The sequence below is a fragment of the Uranotaenia lowii genome, chromosome 3, assembly GCF_029784155.1.
Source record: "Uranotaenia lowii strain MFRU-FL chromosome 3, ASM2978415v1, whole genome shotgun sequence".
Lineage (NCBI taxonomy): Eukaryota > Metazoa > Arthropoda > Insecta > Diptera > Culicidae > Uranotaenia > Uranotaenia lowii.
Genome location: NC_073693.1, coordinates 311798409 through 311821059, shown reverse-complemented (window position 1 = coordinate 311821059; position 22651 = coordinate 311798409). Strand labels below are relative to the sequence as shown.

At 33.6% G+C, this 22651-nt stretch overlaps 1 protein-coding gene across 1 annotated transcript; it reads right to left on the bottom strand.

Annotated features, from left to right (window-relative positions):
* Positions 1–7359: 7359 nt before the first annotated feature.
* Positions 7360–22291, bottom strand: LOC129753733 (uncharacterized). Its single transcript, XM_055749576.1, has 5 exons — positions 22138–22291; positions 21844–22057; positions 15099–15771; positions 8361–8468; positions 7360–8075 (listed from the first exon to the last, which is right to left on the bottom strand). Exons 1-5 carry the CDS (start codon positions 22268–22270, stop codon positions 7674–7676), a joined length of 1530 nt encoding a protein of 509 aa, XP_055605551.1. The 5' UTR covers positions 22271–22291; the 3' UTR covers positions 7360–7673.
* Positions 22292–22651: the final 360 nt, after the last annotated feature.

Below are 22651 nucleotides of genomic sequence, written 5' to 3'. Positions count from 1 at the left end.
GACTTCAGACATTAGAGCTGAGACGTTAGACCTGAGTCATGAGACTTGAGACCTGAGACTAGAGATAAGAGACTTGATAGCTGAGACCTGAGACCTGAGACATAATACATGAGACTTGAAGCATGAGACGAGACAAGAGCCATGAAACATGGGACATGAGACTGTAGGCCTGAGACCTGAGACAAGCTACTAGTGTTAGTGACGCGAGAAATAAGTTTATCTCCGATTTTAACTTTCAACCCCTTTAGTGAAAGGGTTTGACTTGTAGGTGACGAAAAATAGTGTCGCAAATTGAAATCGGAGCTAGACTAATTTCTCGCGGTACTTACACTATTTACTTGTACTAGGGAATTCGCGACACTATTTTTCGTCACCTACAAGGCAAACCCTTTCCTTTGACCGTTCGAAAGTTGAAATCAAAACTAAACTAATTTCTCGCGGTACTTACACTAAGTAGCTTGTACTAGGCAACTCGCGACACTTTTTTTCGTCACCTACAAGTCAAATCCTTTCACTTGACTGGTCGACAGTTGAAATCGGAACTAAACTAAATTCTCACGGTACTAACACTTGTAGCTTGTACTAGCGAACAAGCGACACTATTTTTCGTCACCTATAAGGTCTCAAGTCTCATGTCTCAAGACTCAAGTCTCCGATCTCAGGTATCAGGTCTCAGATCTTAAGTGTCAAGTTACATGTCTTATGGTTTCAAGTTTCAGAGCTGCAGATTTTAAATGGTCTTTTTAGACGGTTTTCTGCAATTAGCACGGTTTTGTTACACGGTTTTCGGGAATTAACACGGTTTTTTTACGCGGTACGTATATCAGTGCAAAAAAAAACCTTACTGTTTTTGACATACCGTCAAACGGGGCATCATGCAAAAGCAGGGTTAGATGTAACATTTGTATCCCACAACACTCATTCAATTTTTATTTCAATATGCTGTAATAAAATTATCAATGAATGATAACAAATTGATGATGACATAGTTTTTAACATCGTGAAAAAGTTTTTCAAATTTTTTGATTCTCATAAGAAATTTAAAAATTCGAACAATAGATGTACAAATTTTTACATTTTTCAATGCCTCAAAAAACTTTACCTAGTATGACGGATTGGCTTAATGATATCACCTACAAACTGTATATTGCTTTCATTATCCTTAACCAACACTGTTGGTGTATGAATATTTTTCGGACAATCTCCAAATTTTTTTAAATAAATATTTTTATAATTCAGTTAGCCGTCTGGGACAAAATGCAACAAAATGCAAATCAGAACTAAATCTCTACTTTTCCATATGCTGGGATATGATTGTTTTGCATTATGCGTTTGTTAACATTAAAATTTCATCCATCCTAAGATTTATATACATGATTTAAGATAATAGAATATTTTGAAGTATTTTTTACCCCTAAATGTATGCAGCAGATTAACACTCTTTTCTTAAAAACATTTTTGACAGAAAAAATGTAAAATTCAATTCGAACAAAACCAAAAATTATTGCAATTGGTGCTTTATGCGTCATGACATCACAAATGTATCAAAAACTTTAAATTTTTAAACATTTTCATTTGATTTTTCATTAATTACAAAGTTTGTTGCAACTTACCCCTTTTTCTAAGTAGGGTGAAAATTGCATGTTTTTGTAAATTTTAAAATAATTGGTTAAACCAATAATTTTTTGACTACGTCAATGTGGTGTCCCATCAACCTTAAAACTTTAAATGTACAAGAGGTATGATTATCTGTAAGCATTAAGATTTCAGAAGCCATTGAAGTTGAAAATTGTTCCATGTTGCCCCAGTTGACGGTACAGCTCAAGCCGAAACAAATATCAAATACCTACATCTCTTGTCATTTACCCGATTTTTTCCGAAAAATTCGAAATGAGCCCTTTTCTATATAAACCAAGCTTTATTTACCTAACAGTTTCCTGCTGTGAAATATTTAAATAAAAAATTCTATACAATACAATACAATTTATGAGATATTTATTCCTTCCATGGTGTCTGTTGCAATGGAGTCACAAATAAAAATAACACTTTTATCTAAAAGTTCTTCTTAAAGATAACTCAACTTTGATGGTGAAGTTTTTAATACACTTCGAATTCCATAAAAAAAACCTCTAGTAGACGTTTGAACAAGTCATTTGTTCTCGTTTTTAGTTACCGTGAGTTCTTTCCCCTAAGAAGTTTATAAACACATTGCGAACTATAAATATCTTGATTTTCCGTTCACAGGGACTGTGCTAAGGTTAGAAGCATAACTCTAATGTTATTAATTTAATAATCAAACCATATTCGACAAAAACAAACAAAATACATCTGATAACTCAAAGATACTAAATTTTTAGAAATTCATTCAATGGTTTCTGAAATAAAAATAGCTGAATTTCGGTGTTTCCCGGTTTCAACTTCTTCGCGGACCCTTCGTCATCATCTATGCATGTGGCACCTACTTCATCATGCATTTCAGTCACCTCGGCGTTCATTGTTGTAGACAATATTATGTCTGTTCAAAACTTCTTTTTATACGTTCATCACTTGTTGTTTTCTAAGCTTTAGAGATCACTTCACCATATTAACTTTCGGTCGATGAAACCAACTTCGTTACCTACGTTTCCGTAGGCTTAACTTAATCGGCCACTATAATTTTCTCATCGCTTCTCGCCAAGTATTGTATTATGGTCAATTACACCAATGATGTATATATGTTGGATTATTTTTCCGACATATTGACGCGGCGAGCTTTACGAAGCCCCTCTCGAGGACTGTTGGGATACCATCAAGACACCCATCAATAGTGCTGCGAAGAACGTCATCGATTATGTGGAGCGATCTCGACGGAACGACTGGTTCGACGAGGAGTGTATGAGGGTGATGGACGAAGAGAATGCCGCGCGGGCGGCAGTAGTGCAAAGAGGCACCCGTTGAAATGTGGAAAATCACCGACAGCGGAAGAGGCAGCGAGTCCGAATTTTCAGGAGAAAAAGCGCCGCCTGGAGGAGGAGGAGCTCCAGGAGCTGGAGCAGCTGCAAGGTTCCCAAGAAACACGAAAGTTCTATCAGAAACTCAACGCATGCAAAGGCTTCGTGCCGCAAGCCGAAATGTGCCGGGATAAGGACGGAGGCATCCTGACGGACAATCGTGAGGTGATCAAAAGGTGGAAGCAGCACTTCGATGAACACCTGAACGGCGCACATGCAGGAGATCAAGACGGTGGGGGAAGGTATATCGCCGGCGTAGCCAACGACGTAGAGGAGCCACAGCCAACGATGAGTGAAGCTAACACTAAACGTACTGGAGGCGGTTTTTGAACTTTGAATGATGATTACACCTTATATATTTTTTTTTCGCAAATTTAACGACAGGATAATTTTTATTTTCAAAATGCAAGTATTTTTGCGTTTTTAAAATTTTTCTATGTGTTGTGGTTTTCGAATAACGCATGTGATATACCTATTCATACCGCGAGCGGTCAAATGACGGTTTACACTGTTTTCGCTGAAACTTTCTTGTTTCTCAAACGATTTCTTTAAAATTTATATTTTTAAAAAGCCTATAACGTGACTCAAATATGTTTTCAGACAACTTTCAGCTACAATAAATTATTTTAAAGTTATGTTAAGTCCAAGAAATTTTTTATGAGAAAACATGCTTCAGGAAAATTACTATAAATCTGTTCGTCAGTGCTCGAAAAAAATTACACTTAGTGCATGAGAAAGCTGAAGTTAGAAGCTATATGTTGCACATACGGAAATTTTTATCAAATGTTTTTTAAGATCATGACCACAAAAAATGTAAAAAAATTGTGTGAAACCCGTACTTTTCAATCAATCAACCGCCAAAGCTGTTCCTGTTCCAGTAGAAAAATTTCAAAAAATGAATTGGAATGTTGACGTAATTTGTCACATTTTGGCATCTTTATATTTTTTAAAATACGAAATACATAATTTATGACGAATTTTCAAAGGTAGCTGTTTTTCTATTATTTCATCAATTCGGATTTTTGAAACAATTCCTACACCTAAATTCAGCTTTGCACTGCCGTGAGATACGGAGGCGAATTATCAGCAGAAGTCGTGCCTAGTATGGACTCCACAAGCAACTGCGGTCGAGAAGACTTAGCCCTCGCACGAAGTGTAACCTGTATATGACGCTTATTAGACCGGTTGTTCTCTACGGGCACGAGACATGGATATTGCTCGAGGAGGACCTGCGTACACTTGGAGTATTCGAGCGACGAGTGTTAAGAACCATCTTTGGCGGCGTACAGGAGAACGGAGTGTGGAGGCGAAAGATGAACCACGAGCTCGCGCGACTCTACGGCGAACCCAGTATCCAGAAGGTGGTGAAGACTGGCCGGATACGCTGGGCGGGACATGTTGCGAGAGTGCCGGACGATTGTCCCGCAAAACGAGTGTTCGCTACGAATCCGGTAGGAACAAGACGTGCGGGGGCGCAACGAGCGAGGTGGTAAGACCAAGTGGAGCGTGATCTGGCGAACGTGGGGTGCCCGAGAAATTGGAGAACGGTTGCTATGAACCGAGTGAATTTTAGGAATTATGTTCGTCAAGTTATGTCATATGACGGAATACTATGTAAATAAATAAAAAAATAAATAAAAAAAACCAAGCACAAATGACAACACACACTAGCATTACCGTGACGTTAAAATACTTAAGTCGATTATCGCGAATGTTTTTAAAATGCAAATGACGATTTTAAACACTATACAACTAAAGTATGCAGTTCAATGGAATTTTCATTTTATTGAAAAATTATTTACCATACCATTAACTATTAACCATAAAAAAAGTCATTGACAAAAATGTTCTAAGCTTTTGAAAGAAAATTAAGGTCCTGGAAATGGTTTCAGAATGATTTCTTAAAAAGCGTGATAAAATCGAGCGTAAATTTGACGAGTATTGATAAAATATTAAATAATTGAAATTTTTAAGACAATCATTTCTAACCAAGAGCTTTTTTTTCAGGGCGCCGCCTGTTCAAATTCTGCCACGAATAATCAACAGAATTTTGTTGCAGGGCCATGGCGGCGGTTCGCCTAGCAGCAGCGAAAAAACAAACAATGGAGTGATAAGAATTAAAAATGTAATTTATATAAAAAAACAGGAATGTGTTTCAAAAAAAAAAAAAAAAAACGGAAAAAGCAATGTAACCAATTGATTTAAAAATTATTTTAATTCTACGATGTCCCGCGTTCACGAGACCAACATTTACCATAAAAAGAATCAACTAAAAATTCCTGTTTGATGCTTGGTATCAATGTGATCGCTTAATCAGCCAATTATTTTTTCGTTGCATCGCATCATCTGATGGTTGGCTTGATCGAATATTCGGGTCAAAACTAAACAACTATATTTGTGTTCTTTAAAACGCGTAATTCAACAGATATATCTATATATTTTTTTCATGTGTCAATCGATCAGCCATTTTGTCAATTGTCAAATCACGTCAAACACGTTTTAATTTTGTATGTGAATTATGTATGTGAATAATGTGAACTTAAAGTTAAATTTAATTTTTTGTACTTGAAAGTCATCATCGTATTTGTTTCTTCTGCGGAGCCGAGTCTGCTTATGGTTTTTGTGCCAATTTATAAATTCTCTGATGGAAATTATCCGCTGAACAACTTTGCCGAAGACCGTTACTTCGATTCTTGTTAGACAATAAATGTTATTTACTGTTTAATAAGGGTACCATGTCTTTTGGCATTGTTTAATAATAAATTCAATTGACATCACTACTGGGGCCTCGCAAAATATTGCATGAAAAGTGGCCATGCAATACTTCGCTAGGCACCCAGCAGTGATGTCAAATGAATGTGATTTTTTTCAATGCCAAAAGACATACCCCTGTTAAACAGTTAATAACTTTTCTGCTTAATAGGATACAAAGATACAGTCGAGGTATCAGCTATTGAGCGGAAAATTTCCTTAAGAGAATCGATAAATTGGCTCAAAAATCATTAACAGCCTCGGTTCCTCAGAAGAAACAATAACCTAATTTTTTACATTTTTGTTTTGGTCTATATTTTTCAGTTAGAAAAAATTAAATCAATTTATATTTTGTTTCGAATTCAGTAACAATAGGTGGTATGAAAAAAACCTTTTTTTGACAGCTGCTTTCTCTGTCAGGAGCTTTTACTTTTAGAACAAGCTAATTTTGTATGAATAAAGCCCAAATCAAAAGTAATCGCTCGACAAATCTCCTAGCAATTGCTATATTTTGTTTATTGTTTATTGTTTATTTATTTAATCCATCGGACCGAAAGTCTAAATGGATGTGATGTAAAAAGCACTAGGCAAAAAAACCCATCTAAGAAGATTACATAAACGATATAACAGTTATCAGGAGACAAAACTAGCACTAATGGATTAACAAAATAGAAGCAAACTTTAAAACGCTGTACAAAACAAAAATTAACTCAGCATTGTAGCTCGTAAGCGGTTCACAAATGTATCACTGGACAAATTAAAATCAAATTCACTATATACATCATTGAATTTCTAAGCATGCTTGGTAGCAGACTTTTCCAATAAAAAATTCTTTAGCAATGTCATGAATTTATTAAATTAGCAATATTACGCTTCAATACAATTCAAAAAGGCATTTTCAACATGGATAAAGAAAAGTCGAAGTGATAATCCAGCTTTTTTTTCGTTTTCCTGTCATTGTATGAAATGATTCGTCTAAGATGAAACTAAACAAATCAATCATTAAATATTTCAAATTAAAAATTCCGTCTATAGTGGAAGAAGTCCCAATTGGCTTGAAATTGGAAGAAAATTGTAATAATTTAAAACATTATTACGACTTCCATATTTATATGATTTTTTTATAATCCTAAGATTTGAAAAAAAATTTAAATTAATATGCGCGCCTATTGCCTATTTTTTATGCATCGGATTATCCCGATCCGAATACGTGTGGGAGAGCTATGATAAATGTTAAAGTTAGGCCATTTGTTGTTTGACTATATTCGAATATGTATTCATTTTTCTTTAAACATAAACATACGAGCACGCATTAACCAAAAACTTTCCGGTCGTTCTTACACCCACCATCCGCACCGTCGATTTCATGGCTATTTTAGCCGTACTTTTAAATTTTCTGATCGTTTTCTTTCATTTAACTTAAGAAAACGTCAGATTCTGCTGATTGGATAGCTCTATTTTTCGAAGCAAAAGCTATGTTCTTAGACTTTAGTACACATCCGCTAAGCTAATGTTTATTCATACCAAACTAAGCAAATGCTTTGGTCTTTTGCTTTGCTTGATTTCGAGCTAAGTAAAAGCTGCCGAAGCAATTGCTAAACCTTATTCATACCACTAAATAACTTTCTTTATTAAATTTGTTTCGAGATAATTTTTATATTACTTCGAATATGTTTTGCACTTCAAATTCTCAAGCACACAAAGTGAGGTTTGGTTGCAATAAAAAAGTTACAGATAAATGATGAGAGCATAGTTAGGTAATTTTATTCCAAGCCCTTCAGCCATTTGAATCATCCTCAATTTTTTACAATTCCATTGAGATATTTCATGTGCAAGAATGTGCCACGTATCGTTTATGTATTTATCTTTCATTCTACCGTATACTCTACGTGCGTGCGTGCCACAAGCTCATTAACGCAATATTTCCCCTTCCTATTCAAGGTACTGAAATAGTGGTATTTGCCGCATCTGATACCATCGCACAAGAATTTCCAGCAGCAGCACGAGGGCGGCTATCCCGATCCCACAAGCCATCACCTGCATCGAAAACCGAACGTCGATGGCACTGAGCGGCTGAAAAACGGTCCCCTTGACGCATCCCGGCTTCCCGGTCATAATCCGGCGATGTTCCCTGTTGAAAACGCCGACCTCGAAGATTCGCGTATCGCCCACCTGCAAGTGCTCCCTGAGGGTGTAGTTTTTCTGCATCACCAGAAAGCCGGGAGTTCTCTCGATGACGCTGAGCTCCCGCAGACTGCACTTTTCCACATCGTCGAACGTTTCACTGATTACGTGGTAAATCCCCGGGGTGTAGCCATGGAACGCGAAAAGACCCTGAAAAAAAAAATGAAAATGTTCGTTCCTGTACCATACTGGTAATTAGCATTTTTTTTAATGAATAAAATTAATTATGTAATTGTTTGAAGCACGCAACGGCATTAAATTGATTTGATACTAACAAAAGAAATTCTTCCATTTTACTCAATTTCTAAAAGTAAACTACCTTTAATATATGTGCGAAAGTTATTACAACGCAACTATCTCAAAAAAGAATCGGATATGAAATATTTCCGGTATTGCTGAAATTTCATATCGACTATATTTGTTCGGCCCTCCTACCTGACGAAGTTTAGCCACGCCCTCCTCCAGTTTGTACATATTCAAGGATCCATCTCGGCGCTGGATTTTTTTCTTGTAAAACGCTTTCTTCGACGGCTCAGTAGCTGCCTGTACATGAAAAAGAAAGATAAAAAAAAGTTTATCACAAAACTGATGAAGATTTTTTTAAAAGGATGTTTTCCAGAATCAAACTGATGATAATACAAATGTTTTCTTCATGAAAAAAAGTATATTCGTTTTATGAGTTCAACTATGAATATTGTACAACAATTGTGTGATTGATTCAACAATACATATAATAAATTCAACAATATATACTGATCGATTTTGGGAACTCAACTAAATATATTGCAGATTCAAATTTACAGCTATTGTTGATTCATTATACTACTTTAATGATTGATTTCAAGCGTTCAACTATATTTTAAGTTTTTTCCTGTTGTTTTCTAGCATTAATTTTTATTTTTATTTTGATTTTATACACAAAAAAAGGTTAACAACGAATAATATGATAATGCTTTGTTTGGGTTTGTGGTCAGTACATCAATGGTTTTCGCATTGTTCAGCCATTTCTGATTCCCGATGATACGCTACTCAGTGCCATCCAACCGGAATGTCCAACTACTGATTTCTCCAACGACATTGTTTCCTTCTATTGCAGTTCAGTTCATGTCGCATTTGGCTAGAATAAATCTAAAGGAAGGGAACATTTTGTTACAATTTTATTTAAACAAGCAAATGTGATATCCAATTATACCTGCTTTGCTAATTATCTCCTGTTTTGCCTTTGGTGAACACGAGCTGCCTGCTGCTAAGGGCACACTAGCTACACTTAGGTACATTCAGTGTTTAGCTACTATTCAAGTATCACACTTTCAATCATAAAAAATGGTTGAATTTACTCTATTGATAGTTCAATGTCTAAAACCAGTCATACATTTGTAGTTGAATCTATGTATCTTATGTTCAGTTTAATCAGTTATACTATTACAGTTGAATCAATCATATTTATTGTTGAACGCCTAAAATCAATCATACAATTGTAGTTGATCTATCATGTTTACAGTTCAATCAGCTATACCATTTCAATTGAAACTATCATATTTGAAGTTGAATGCGAGAGGTCAACCAGAAATGTATAGTTGAATTTTTTTATTTTCATAGATGAATGCATAAAATCAAAAATACAATTGTAGTTGAATGTATCACATTTACAATTCAATCAATTTTACAATTATAGTTGAATCTATTATATTCATAGTTGAATACGTCAGGTCAATCACCAGTTTGTAGTAAAGTCTATTAAATCAAAAGTTGGATGCAAAAAAACTACGCTTCAATGATTGGTATATCAAGCTTAAATATTTTTTTAGAACAACAGTTGAAGCCCTTGAAGCCAAAGGGGTATAAGTGCATAAAAGCTGATTTTGAGAAAAAAGCACTTAAAGTTCACTTTTCTTCCAATCAATTCCATAAATTTTTTTATGAAATTTTTCAATAACTTTCATCTTCTGAAATAAAATCAATTCATTTGATATCATTTTTTTAAAAAAACAACGTTTATTTCACAATAATTGAGGCGACACATGATTTTGATTTTTGCGCTTATACCCCTTTGGCTCCAAACACATGCAATTATACCCCTTTGCCACCAAAAAAATTTAAAGGCGATTTTGTCTTGTTGATATGATTCAGAAAACATAAGGATTTCATTAGGTGAAAGTCAAATAATTTATTAAGATATAAATTTTTACTGTTATGATCTAGTTAATCGAGAGATTTCATGTCTAAAGATCAGCCATGTCTTGTCATTTGGAGTAAATCTCTTCAAACAACAATTTTTCATCAGGATAATTATAAGAATAACTCGCGAAAGGTATTTATCTATGAATTGTCAGTCATTGCATGTTTTCTGCGTCTATTCCTGATAAATTGGACATTAGAATTAGACTTCCGCTCATTATGAGTTGATGTTTAACAGTATATTCACGATTAGCGCTTGAACGTTAAACCAATCATTTCATACAAACTCATATTGAGCCCAGCCCTAAATTTGTGGCATACTCCATTTAATTATGACCAGCAATCAGGAATTTGGAATCCATTTTTTGGAGTAAGAATTGAAAAAATACAAAAATTGATAATATTTTGTTCACTAGAATTATCACTTAATGCAATGAAATGATTAACTGTTGATGGTAAATTTTCAATCATGATTTAATTTTCAAATGTAAATTAAATTACCAATTTTTTTTATTTTTCGTCCCGATGAAAAAAACACTTCTGGAGTGGAAATGACATAAAAATTGGTGGCAAAGGGGTATATGCAAATTACTTGGTGGCAAAGGGGTATAAGTGCTGCACTTAAATCCCTTTGACTCCAAACAAATTTTCAGTAAGCAAGATTTTTTCAACGAGATCTAAACATAATAAAAAAGTGAAACAAAACTATGCAAAAATGCCTTTGTAAAACTCATAACAAATTTGAACAGTTTCTCGAAAATAAAAATAACTTCAAAGTCTGCTGGAGCTATACCACAGTAATAAGTGACAGTAAGAAAAACATATTTTTTTTGGAAACCACTCTCTTTAAAGCGTAACATTTTGAATCTTCGTCGACAAAAATTCCTTTTTAAAAACGTATTTTTAATTTTTTCTAAAATTTACTCCGTTTGAGATAAGATGTTGACAGAAGTTTACGAAACAAGTCTTAAATTCACTGATTTTGAAGCTAATCTCGCGATAGTTTCAGTTCTGAATCTTGATTTCTTGAATCTCAGATAAACTTCCAAGCTATATCCCTTTAGAAAAAACACTATCAACAACCTGAGCGGCTGACTAAATAACGATAATAATTTTTATCGCATTTTGAAGGGGGGGGGGGGGGGAATCTAGATGTTTACCATAATTGTTTAAATCACACAGAAAAAAAACATAATTTGGCAGATTTAAAATTTTACAGAGTTAAATAAACATAATTTCACAGATTTTGATTATATATTTCATGGGTTTTTCTAATATTTTGTTTTTAAATACCAGTGCACAGTGGTCCAGGACGGAACTTTATCGTGACAAAATTAATAACGAAGATACTATAAGAGATATACAAATCGAGTCTTCAGCAAAAATACTCATCAAACCATACGATTTCAAAATCTTTAAATAAATATTTTGACGGGGGATATTATTTCTTAAAATAATCTAACTTTGATAATGTGGATGGCTAATTTCAAAGTAAAGTGACTGAATTTAGCGATTTTTGGCATGATTAAGATTTGAAATTTCTGAAAATAGTCGTCCCAGATTTTTTCAGACATCACAGATATTATTTCTGTCGATAACTCATGTCGAGTCATGTCGACAAAAACTCTTTATATTCAAGAGCGAAAATAGTTATTTTTTAATGGTTTTTTTTGTCTGTTTTTGAGCAACGGACTCAGAAATGCCTGTGATCATCTCTACCCTTCCAAATTTTTGTTTGTTCTTCCGTCCAAGTTTAACGTACACCTAGATTTTTTTTACGCGGATTTTGTTACACGGTTTTTTTTACACGACTTTTTTTACACGGTTTTTGAGAGAAAATATTAAAATAGTCTTTTTCAAAGGAAAACACTTAGAATCTTTTTGAAGTTGGGAAAATCTTGATTTGAGACTAAGAACGTGAAACATGAGACATGAGGCCTGAGACCTGAGTCATGAAACATGAGACATGAGACATGAGACCTGAAACATTAGACCATTAGACTCATGTCTCAGGTCTCAGGTCTCATGTCTTAGGTCTCAAGTCTCAGGTTTAAGCTATCAGGTCTCAGGTCTCAGGTCTCAGGTCTAAGGTCCAGGTCTCAGCTATCAGTTCTCAGGTCTCATGTTTCAATTTTCAGGTCTCAATTCTCAGGTACCAGTTCGCAAGTCTCAGATCTCAGGTCTCATGTCTTAAGTCTCAAGTTTTAGATCTCAAGTCTCAGGTCTCAGGTGTCAAGTCTCAGGTCTTAAACGTCAAGTTACACGTCTTATTGTTTCAAGTTCCAGAGCTGCATAAATTTAAAGGTCTATTTTTACACGGTTTTCCGCAATTAGTACGGTTTTTTTTTCACACGGTTTTCGGGAATTAACACGGTTTTTTTGCACGGCTTTTTTACGCGGTACCTATATCAGTGTAAAAAAATACCTCGGTGTATTGTGAATTTTAAAGTGATAATTGAATAATAATAAAAAAAAAAACCAAAAATATTTACTCCTTATCCATCATATTACACTTTTGCCTTAAACAGAACACAATAAAAGATCAAAACGCTTCAATAAAAAAAAGTTTATAATTTGAATAATTGTGAGTCAAATGCATATTTGATTAAATAACTGACAAATATTTTTTTTCTTAGGTTTAGTATGGACTTTAAAGGATTAGAATTGTTGGTGGGCCACATTTTGTTTAAATTTGCAGAACATAAGAAAAATATTGATTTTTTAAGTTAAAAAAAATGCCAGGTAATCTAAAGTGAAGAGTGTATTAGAAAAAAACTCGACACTTTGTTTTGTAAATAACTTTTGATAGCATGGATTGAAATGTGTTGTTCACATGCAAAAAATTTTGTGATGCTCTGTCAACTGGTTTTGTATCTAGCGTCGATTTTGATTTTTGAGCGGAACGTGTACTTTCTTTTCTGAACACTATGAATCATTCCTTTTTCCAAATAATAGATTTTTTGGAAGATGTTCTCTATTTTCTGGAGCTTTTTCTACCTGTCCTTTAAATTAACTCAAACGTTTTTATTGGATCGCAGTTATGACAAGTTCAGTATATGTCCTCTTCTTCAATAAAAAAATCAATATTGCTGACATTTCTTCTCAGTTTTCCCATAATGACGCAATTCCAAATTTAAACAAAACAGGAAATCAATTGTGTAAATCCTATAGTAGTGCTATTTATGGAAGAAAAATGGAAAAACAGTCGCATTTAAAGGTCTTCTTTGTATATTTGGCCATTTTAGTGACAATATTTTTTTATACCACTAACTGATTTGCAAATTCTAGGAACTTATTCGAAACTAGATATCAAATCCTTCTTCCTTTTTCCTCAATCTCCACCGGAACATACAGATGAGACTTGTGAACGAAAAAATTCTTACAGGAAACCTTTTTCAAATCCACAATTTAATGTAGAACACTCGAAAGTGCAGTTACACAATTAGAAATTTACAAGTTTTTAAAGACTTTTGTTTCGAGTTTATTAATACTGTTGAAACTGATAAGGGTTACACTTTAAATTGGTTTAACTATAACAAGAAAAAAATATCAACTTTTAAAGCATAAATTTAAATTTAGCTATTTTTTTTTTTTTTTTTTTTTTTTTTTTTTTTTTTTTTTTTTTTTTTTTTTTTTTTTTTTTTGTTTCGATTATAGTCGTTTTACCATCTTTGTGGCATTCGCGACTTTATCAACGTTACAGTTGGCGGATCGTTATTGAAAAACTTATCCGGTACAACTGTGTTCGATGTTTACTCTTGGGCTCGAACTCGCGGACATCGGCTCAGGAGACAACAGACTTGCCAACTGAGCTATATCACAAGCCCAAATTTAGCTATGGGATCTGGAATAAGCTTCACGGGCCACAAAAAGGCAATCGTGGGCCAAATGTGGCCCGCGGGTTTTGGTTTGGCCACTCATGATTTACAGCATATTAAAGATCAGCGGAAGTCACAAACTTTGGTGGCGTCAGATAGTAAAATTAGACTTCTGCTCTTTTAGCATTTTCGCCCAATATGAATATTGTGGGAGTTTCATGTGATTTGTACAGCATTTTAAAGTTAAGCGGAAGCCACCATCTTGGATTTCAAGGTAGCACCAGACAACGAAATTCAACTTCAACTCATGGTTTCATTCCACTGGATACTCGAAACAAATTCCTTAATTATTGATTTATAAAGTCTATCCTCATTTACTGTACTAATGATAAACAATTCAAAAATAAGGAACCTATCTTACGCGTGTCATTAGTTGGCTTGCAAGAAGACGTAAAATTTTAACAATTTGTAGGGCTCGTTATAAAACGAAACATCCATTTATCTGACCATAATAAAGCTATAAAGCATTGATTAAGCTATTTCAAAGGGCATAAAATGAAGCCATGTTGATGGATGCACAATGTCAAATATTTGGAAATATTTTTTCTAGCCTACATCAAACAATTCCTTTATTTTCGCAATGTCATTATGTCATGTTTTACAGTTTTAATTATCAAAAAATGTTTTGAATTTTATTTTTTCCCATTTGAAAATAAAAATCATTGAAATTTCCTCGTTTTAAAGATTTGACGAGATACTTTTTCATAAACATTTTGCAAAAAATATTGAACGGCAGTAGAAAACATTTTCATAATAAGGTTAAAACATTGCTTATATGTTTTATGAAAGCTATATACAAGCTTTGGTGATGATTTTATCGAAGATTAAAAAATTGGTCATGATGACGTTTCTAGAACAGGGTCAAATCGCCAGATTTTATCTTATTAAAGTTCTGGTGATGTATAGAATGCGATGCTTTTTATGAAGATTAACGCTAAATATAACTCCTACGAAGTTGTGCTGGCCATAATAAAGCAAACATTCTCACTCGAGAAAGTTGTGCACGATTAAAGATTTTCACAAATTTGGCATGTGAAATTTCATTTGCCTCAATTGTTCTAATATTTTGAAAACAAAACCATCAAAATAAATATCCACAATAATGAATCAAACTTACCGCCAAGTAAACCTTATTGTACACAACGTCGTGCGCCCCGGCCTCGATTCTCGACTCCAGCAGGTCCTGAATGGTTTTGATCCGCTCGGACGGTGCCTGGATTAGGGAGATTATCTTCGCTGAAAAACTTGTAAAAATAAACATTAGCCCAACGAGACCGATGAGAATGAAAATTTGCTGGGAAACGGATTTCGGGATCAGCAGTGTTCCTTGCTGCAGGGCCACCGGGACAATGTCGAAAGCTGAATCGGTTGGATGTTCCTTTCTAGATTTTTGGATGTTAAATTTGTTCATTGCTAGGGAGAGTGCCACCGTTGTCAGAACTAGAGCTAGCAGTGAGCCCCAGACGGCATTATCGAATGGCATCCGGAAAATGTTCTCTGTGATGGACAGTTTCGGAACTTTGAAAATCAGCCGCAGATAACCGATGATGGGCATTTTCAGATAGTCAATGTGCTTCAAGCGGTCTTGGATTAGCAGTAGCAAGGTGCCACTAAACTCGGTTGTGTTTTCAATCAGCTGTCCAGCTACTCCATCGAATCTTCCCGTTGTGGCGTTAAAGTAGCCCCATGTCGTTGTGAAGGTTTTTTCGATGGTGGCGTTCATATATTCCACTAGGAGGTTTTTTGAATGATGGTAGGAAATCCGAGTGATAGTATCGATGTGAGTGTTTCTAGAGTTGAAATAATTTTGAAATTATTCTTGAAAATTAAAGAGAAAAATGGAGAGACTTGATTCTTTTAGTCTTGTTTTCATCATATCTGATTAAAAAATCGACGTCTTTTACAGTTTTTGACATAATAAAATTTCAATTACGGTGGTCAGAAGGTATAACAATTCGTGATCCTGTTGATGTAATAGAAGCATTTTCGGGAAGATCCCCTCCCCGTGAGGGTCCACAAAAAACAATATTGATGTTTGTTACTTTACACTTAAAATTTTTGTTTCTGCATCAAATTGTGATGCTTGAGTAAAGTATAAGAACATTGACTCAGAACTGATTCAAAACCTCAAAATTAATCTCATGCTAAGATTTATGTATTAGAAGAGTGGAGAATCATGGGCCATTTTTTTCTATACTCCATAAATTCTTCATTATGAAACATAAAATGAAAAAAAGGTTTGGTTTTTACACTTATTCATAGCAGCAATTTTTGTTTTTAATTTTTAGAAATTAATTTTCCCCAAGTTCTGAAAATTTTATAATAGCAATATTTTTTGGATTTTGAAAAATGGTGGGGAATCGTGGGCCACTAAATCCATAATGACCAAATAACATGCAAAGCTTATGAATTAACCCAAAACTGTAATTTCATAATTCATTTCGTTATTTTGAAGTAATTTCATACGAGGAAAGTCAAAAGTGAGTTGTGTATGATCGAATAGTTTTGAAAACCTGGCTCGCGAACATTTCGACAAAATTCCGTTTATAGGATGGAAAAAATATTTTTCATAACTCTTCATTTAGCATAAAAAAAACTTTAAAGATAGGAAAAACGTATTTTACGTTCTGAAAGTATATAAATCATAAAAATATAGGTACCCAGGCCCAAGGTACCCCACAAAATGTGGCTCACAATTCCTCACAAGCTGAAGTTTGCAAATTTTTAGCGTTTATTTGACTTATTGATGTTTCCTCTAAAATTCCTTTTCCACGTGAGAGAACAAGACAGTACAAAGATAATAAGCGTAACTTTAGGTTCCCCATGGATGCAATTAGCGGGTGCTTGTTTAATTACGTAAGTTTTTTTTAAGCTTGCAAAATAAAAGATGCATATAATAAGTATTTAAATAAACAACATATAAAAAATATGCTTACGCAAAGCGACGGCGATGACAGTTGGATTGAGATTTTTATCTCAACTCACATCTGAGATATTGAGAGTGGCCCACGTTACTCCACCCTTCCCTACAGTATATCAACATTTTCATACTTTTTGATAGAAATTTATTTCAGAATATTAAATTTTGAATGAGATTGAACTCATTTCAGAGGTTCTGGTTCCATGTTTTAAAAATCAAAATTATATTTCTGTTTTATAAATTTTAGATTCTGTATCCACTTTAAAATTCTTGATTTTCGGTTTGTATCATCGATAGAAAATAGAAGAAAAAGCTGTTTTGAAATCATCGTTCGTTTTTGGTTTTGCATTTCATTTAAAATTTGGTTCATGATTTTCGAAACTCATATACACTTCCAAGATTAAGATGATAATTCTACAAATATGAAAAAAACATCCTGATTTTTATTTCATATTCAGATTAGAAGTTGTTTAACTCAATTAATATACAAAATTCATAACAACACTTCAGCTTCAGCTTCAAAATGCGATGCAATGAAAACTGAGAATCAGATGCATCATTAAAAACTCATTTTTTTATTTTATTTTTTAAATTCGCAAGTTGGATCAAAAATAGATGTTTTATATGATGAATTCAGATTGAAACCCAAAACATTAGAATTAAAATGATAGATTTATGATAAAGGGCTCTAAAACAAATTGCAATTCTTTGCTCTTATTTGAAATTGAAATATGAAACGTTTTGAAATGTGAGAACAGATCCAAAATTCAAATTTGGAATTCGGGTTCAAAATGCAGATTCGCTTGATATTCTTAATCGTACATAAAAATCTTTATTTCTAATTCAGATTCAGCTCGTGAATGAAATAACGATCAAGAAGAAAGTATCAAGATGACAATTTCGTTGAGGAAATCAAATTTTAAGAGATCGCAGACTTTTAATTTTGCATGAAAGTTCTATTTCAAAATTTTAGACATAATTCTGCTGAAAATCATACATAAATTAGAATTTAGTTTGTTTTGCAAGTTTTGTTTAATAATATGCATTGGTTTATTGCAAAAATCATCCACTGGTTTTGAGTTATGGAATTGATTTCCAGTGAAAAGAAAATTCTTAAAATGAAACATCTAAACTTCCTTTTCCAAATTTGCAGGGAATTCCATATTTTTCTGTTGTATTGAATTACATTATGATTAAGAAAGCTTTTTTTAATAGCCAAATTTTCAAAATAATTCCTTGAATTAAAGTCGAGTCTGTGAAAATCAGATTTAAATCGCGAAGTTTTTATCTATTTCTCCCACTTTTGAAAATTTAATTTATTTTAATTGATGGTTGAAATCTTTGAATTATCGCAAAAAATTGATAGATTCGATTGAGATATTTTTTTTCGAAAGAAATAAAGGATTCCTTTGTTTTAATGAATAAGGGGCTCAGAATTAGAGGGAGATAAGTGCCAAAATGATAGTTTCGATTCAATTTTTCGAATTTTATTTTTAGTTTAATCGAAAAGTTTTGAAAAATATTCCAAAAAAATCTTAGTTTTGTATCAGGGGTAGATTAAGATAAGAAAAATCGATTGGTAAACTTAACTCAAAATCTGAGGGCCTCTATTAAGCTATATTTGCTGGATTTTCTGGCAATTTTAAAGAGTTGAACAATCAATGAAGGTAAGCGTTCTATTTTGTTACTTAAGGATTCATTTATAGCTTATCATTTGAAAGATTTTAAAATGTTTTTTTTCACAATATTTTATTTAATTCGAAAAACCATCGTCCTTTAAACTGAATAATAATACAGTATGATCGATCTCAATAATTTTGGACACTTTGAACACAGTTTGCCAGTTTTGTATCATGCTGAACATTTTGTTGGTGATTTGTAATAGTTTTTTTGCGGGAAAAACTATAATAAGGGATGAAAAGACAATGAAACTTCATTTTGGTTTCTATCTTGACCAAGTAAGATGTGTATCCGTTATGGTCTAGACGAATCACAGTATTAAAATTCGCTGCAATAATATCATGGAAAAAGTAGATTATCAAAATGATTCACCATCGTAATGAAAACTTTAAATATAAATTCAAGAGGAGCCCCCGGAAAATAATATCTTTAAAGTTTTTTCCCAACATAAGTTAAGGCGACCCCCTTGAGTAAGCACTGAAGGAATTCCCGCATTTTACGAGCTAAGAATATCAAAATCTTGGTTTTAAATTTCAAAATTTTCAACCCCATATCTGGACAAAAGCGAATTTAAAAAAAATTGAAATAAAACTAAGAAGAATATGAGGCAAAATACCTCAAATTTTCAATTTTTTTTTCATCGAAACAGAAAGATTTTCTGTACCAAACAGGTAAAACAAAGGAAAAAACATCTCCTAATTTTCATAACATACAAACGTGTTGCTCAATAATAATGTTTGTTATTACGTTATTTTTCCAAGTAATGGTTAATGAATTAAAATAACTGGTAATTTCTCTAAAACTGGCTTACAGTGCAGAAAAAATAGAGAAGCTTTATGCTAAATATTCCAGAATTTCACCCGGGAAGTATACGGGTTAATATCGGGATTTATTTTTAACTTTTCACTTTTCAATCATTATTATTGAAATTCCAGTTGATTTATGAGTTCTAAACCCTTTTCCATCCTCTTTTCTAAAATGAAATCTTGAAAAAAACTGTAGTTGCTTAAATTGGACCAATCTACAGTACAGAGTTTCTTTATTGAATTTCCTTCCCAATTTCTGTCTTAAACTTGAAATTCGAATTGAAACATTTTCAACTGATTTAACCAAAATCTTTCATCATCTTTATCATATCCTTAATTCAGCAGATCATTTCCCAAATGATCACAATCAAATTATCATAAAAACGATTTGGGTTGGGAGTTGGGTTGCTTATTTCAATGAGTGATTCTCTTATCATGAACATTTCTATGTTTTTAATCTTATCTTTTTCCAGCTTTAATTCATTGTGATATTCAAGTCTTGTGTTATTTCTTCAGTTACCGAAATTCAGATTCATAGCTTTTCTGAATTAAGAGAACTTAGGATCTTTGTTAAAGGCACTCAACTGGTTTGGATCCCTTATCTGACTTTTCTGAATGATAACTGATTCTGTGTTTTAAACATTCAATCTCTTATCTGATTATTTTTTCAATCGATCATTTTTGCACTTATACCCCTTTGAGGAAATCGACTTGAACTTTAGTCACATTTAAAATAACAATTTGATAACCTTTTTTTAATCTGGTGTGAATCATACTCATGAGCATCTTAAGAAATGGTTATTTTTTGTGTTTCAAAAATATAAAAATTTAAATTCACTTACGGTGCAATTTTCGCTTTGGCTCTGATTGTAACTTTGAATATCTTTTTTTATTTATTTCATTTTTTTTTTCACAATCCTTCATTTGAAATTGAGAACTTGATTTGAGGCACTGAATTCTGGTTCTGAATATAGCCTGATTTCAAGTTTTGAATTGAATGGAATGTGAATCTAATTTTTTTTTTAAATTTTGTATTCTATGTTTCAAATCTTCATTATACTTCCCAATTGTCATTATGAATATATTTCTCGATGAAACACAAACCAGACGATCAATGATGAAATTTTGAAAAATCATTTTTCTAAATCAGAAAATTTAAGTTGGTGATAAGGGTATTTAAAAAAAGAGAACTAAATTTGGCATTTTGCAGCTCAAATCAGAGCTTTCATTTATGAGAAATTTCCAAACTCTTCTGCAATTTTTTCACGAGAATAATTCACAGTTTTTTGTTTAAAGATACCAGAAACTATTTTCAACTCAGACAACATGGCAATTTCAAAACAGTATACTGAACTCATCTCTAGTTCTTTTACACGTTTAAAAGGTTTTTTGCTCTCTGGAATAGCATTTGAAAAAAAATCACCCGGACGCCCGAGAAAAAATGCCCAGGGCCCCCCAATGACTTAATCCATCCCTGATATTTATTATTCTTAAAAATGTTTATAAGTGAGGCAATTCCAAAAAACAAGCGGAGACCTTGAAGTTTCGAATCAATCAATTTTTGTTCGATAATGAGAATTCTATTTATCATAATTGAAGAAGGACAGGCCTAAAATATATTTCACACAACAATTATGATTCATTTCTGTTTTCTGAGAATCAAAGATCATACAAAAATTCAGAAATTAAATCAAATTTATAGCTATACCTACTGAAAGTAACAATATCGCTTCTTTCGTGAAAATTTATAAAAACTGACAAATTGGCTAAAAAAAGAACAGGAACAAATTGTCGATTGAAGAAAATTATTGATTTAGTGTCAAAAACGATACTTATTCGACATGAAAACTTAATCCATCAAACTGAAACCCAGCTTTCATTTCACAAAGTTTTTTGTTTGATTTTAGGTTATATTTTTCAGCAAATTTAGAACATTTTCAAGGATTCACTGTTCTACGACATTTTGTGTTTTGAAAGACAATCTGGTAACGTGATAGCCTAGTAATTGAGGCACCTCAAGGATCAAGTCTCCTCATTCTCCCCCAATGAAATGCTTACTCATAATCTTCAAGATGACTCAACGTGTAGTTACTGGTAAAGATAATTGATGATCGTATGAGTGTCTTCCTGAGATCTCTTCTTCGCACAGATATAGGAGGGTCAAATTTATCACCATCGAAACTCCCATTTCGCCATGTGGCAACTAAGGAGCTTTCTATGTCGGTGCTCCAGGATCTTCTGAAAACTGTACGTACAACTAATGAAATAAGCAATGTTCATATTTCGGCGTTTCATTCGTACCATCCTTCATCAGAATGACACCTTCGTCTGAATAGGCAATATAATACACTTGACTGCCTCCCAGAACGGGAAGGCCGTTGACAATATTTGAGATTCTTCGCAATTGATGCCGTTCAGAATGGTGTTTGGAATCTCGGCTATCCATTAAAACCCACCGGATCCTGTGATACAATCTAAAGCCAGCACCCGACAGCAATGGACCGACACCCGGGCAGGAAATGTCCACTGCCACCAAATGCTGGTGATATTCCGTCGTATCCAAATATGCCAAGTTCTCAACCGAATCATTTTTCACCTGCATAAAGGAAAGTCTACCGACACCGACATTTTCGGACACCAGCATTTCCCGGGCAAATGTGAAAGCTTTCTCTGGAAAACCAATCGAAGCGAAGTGGATCGTTATTTTAAACAAAAACTCAAATAAAACACCCTTTCCCCCTTCATCCCACCTTTATCCCAGCACACGAACAGTCCCACCTTGAGGGGCACTTTTAGGAAACGGACAAAACTACTCAACAAATTGGCCAATTCGTTGCCCGGCACATCGCTTGTAGAACAGACTGGAACGGCCAATGCCACCATCCCAAGGTAAACCAAACTGAACCAGGAGGAAATGTTTGTCATTTCCGGGCACCTTTGGGTTGATTGACTGATGGCACTGGAACCACCTTTCTCAAGCTTTTATTCAAACAGACGACGACAAACCAGCCATTGACGATTCATTTCTGATGAAAGCGTGAAAGACTATGATTATGAAAATTGGTTTATTTCAAGCTGGTAAATTGATGACTTGGGTATGGGTTTTCAGATTGGTCCGTATAGAAGAGCAAGTTTCCCCAGCTTAATGAAACCAATTTTGGTCAATATTCATTTTAATTTGTTACTTTGATTTATCGGCCTAGCGGTGAAAAGTGATGTCCTTTTTAGTAGGGACATCTAAAGATTATGAAATTTTTTTTTTAT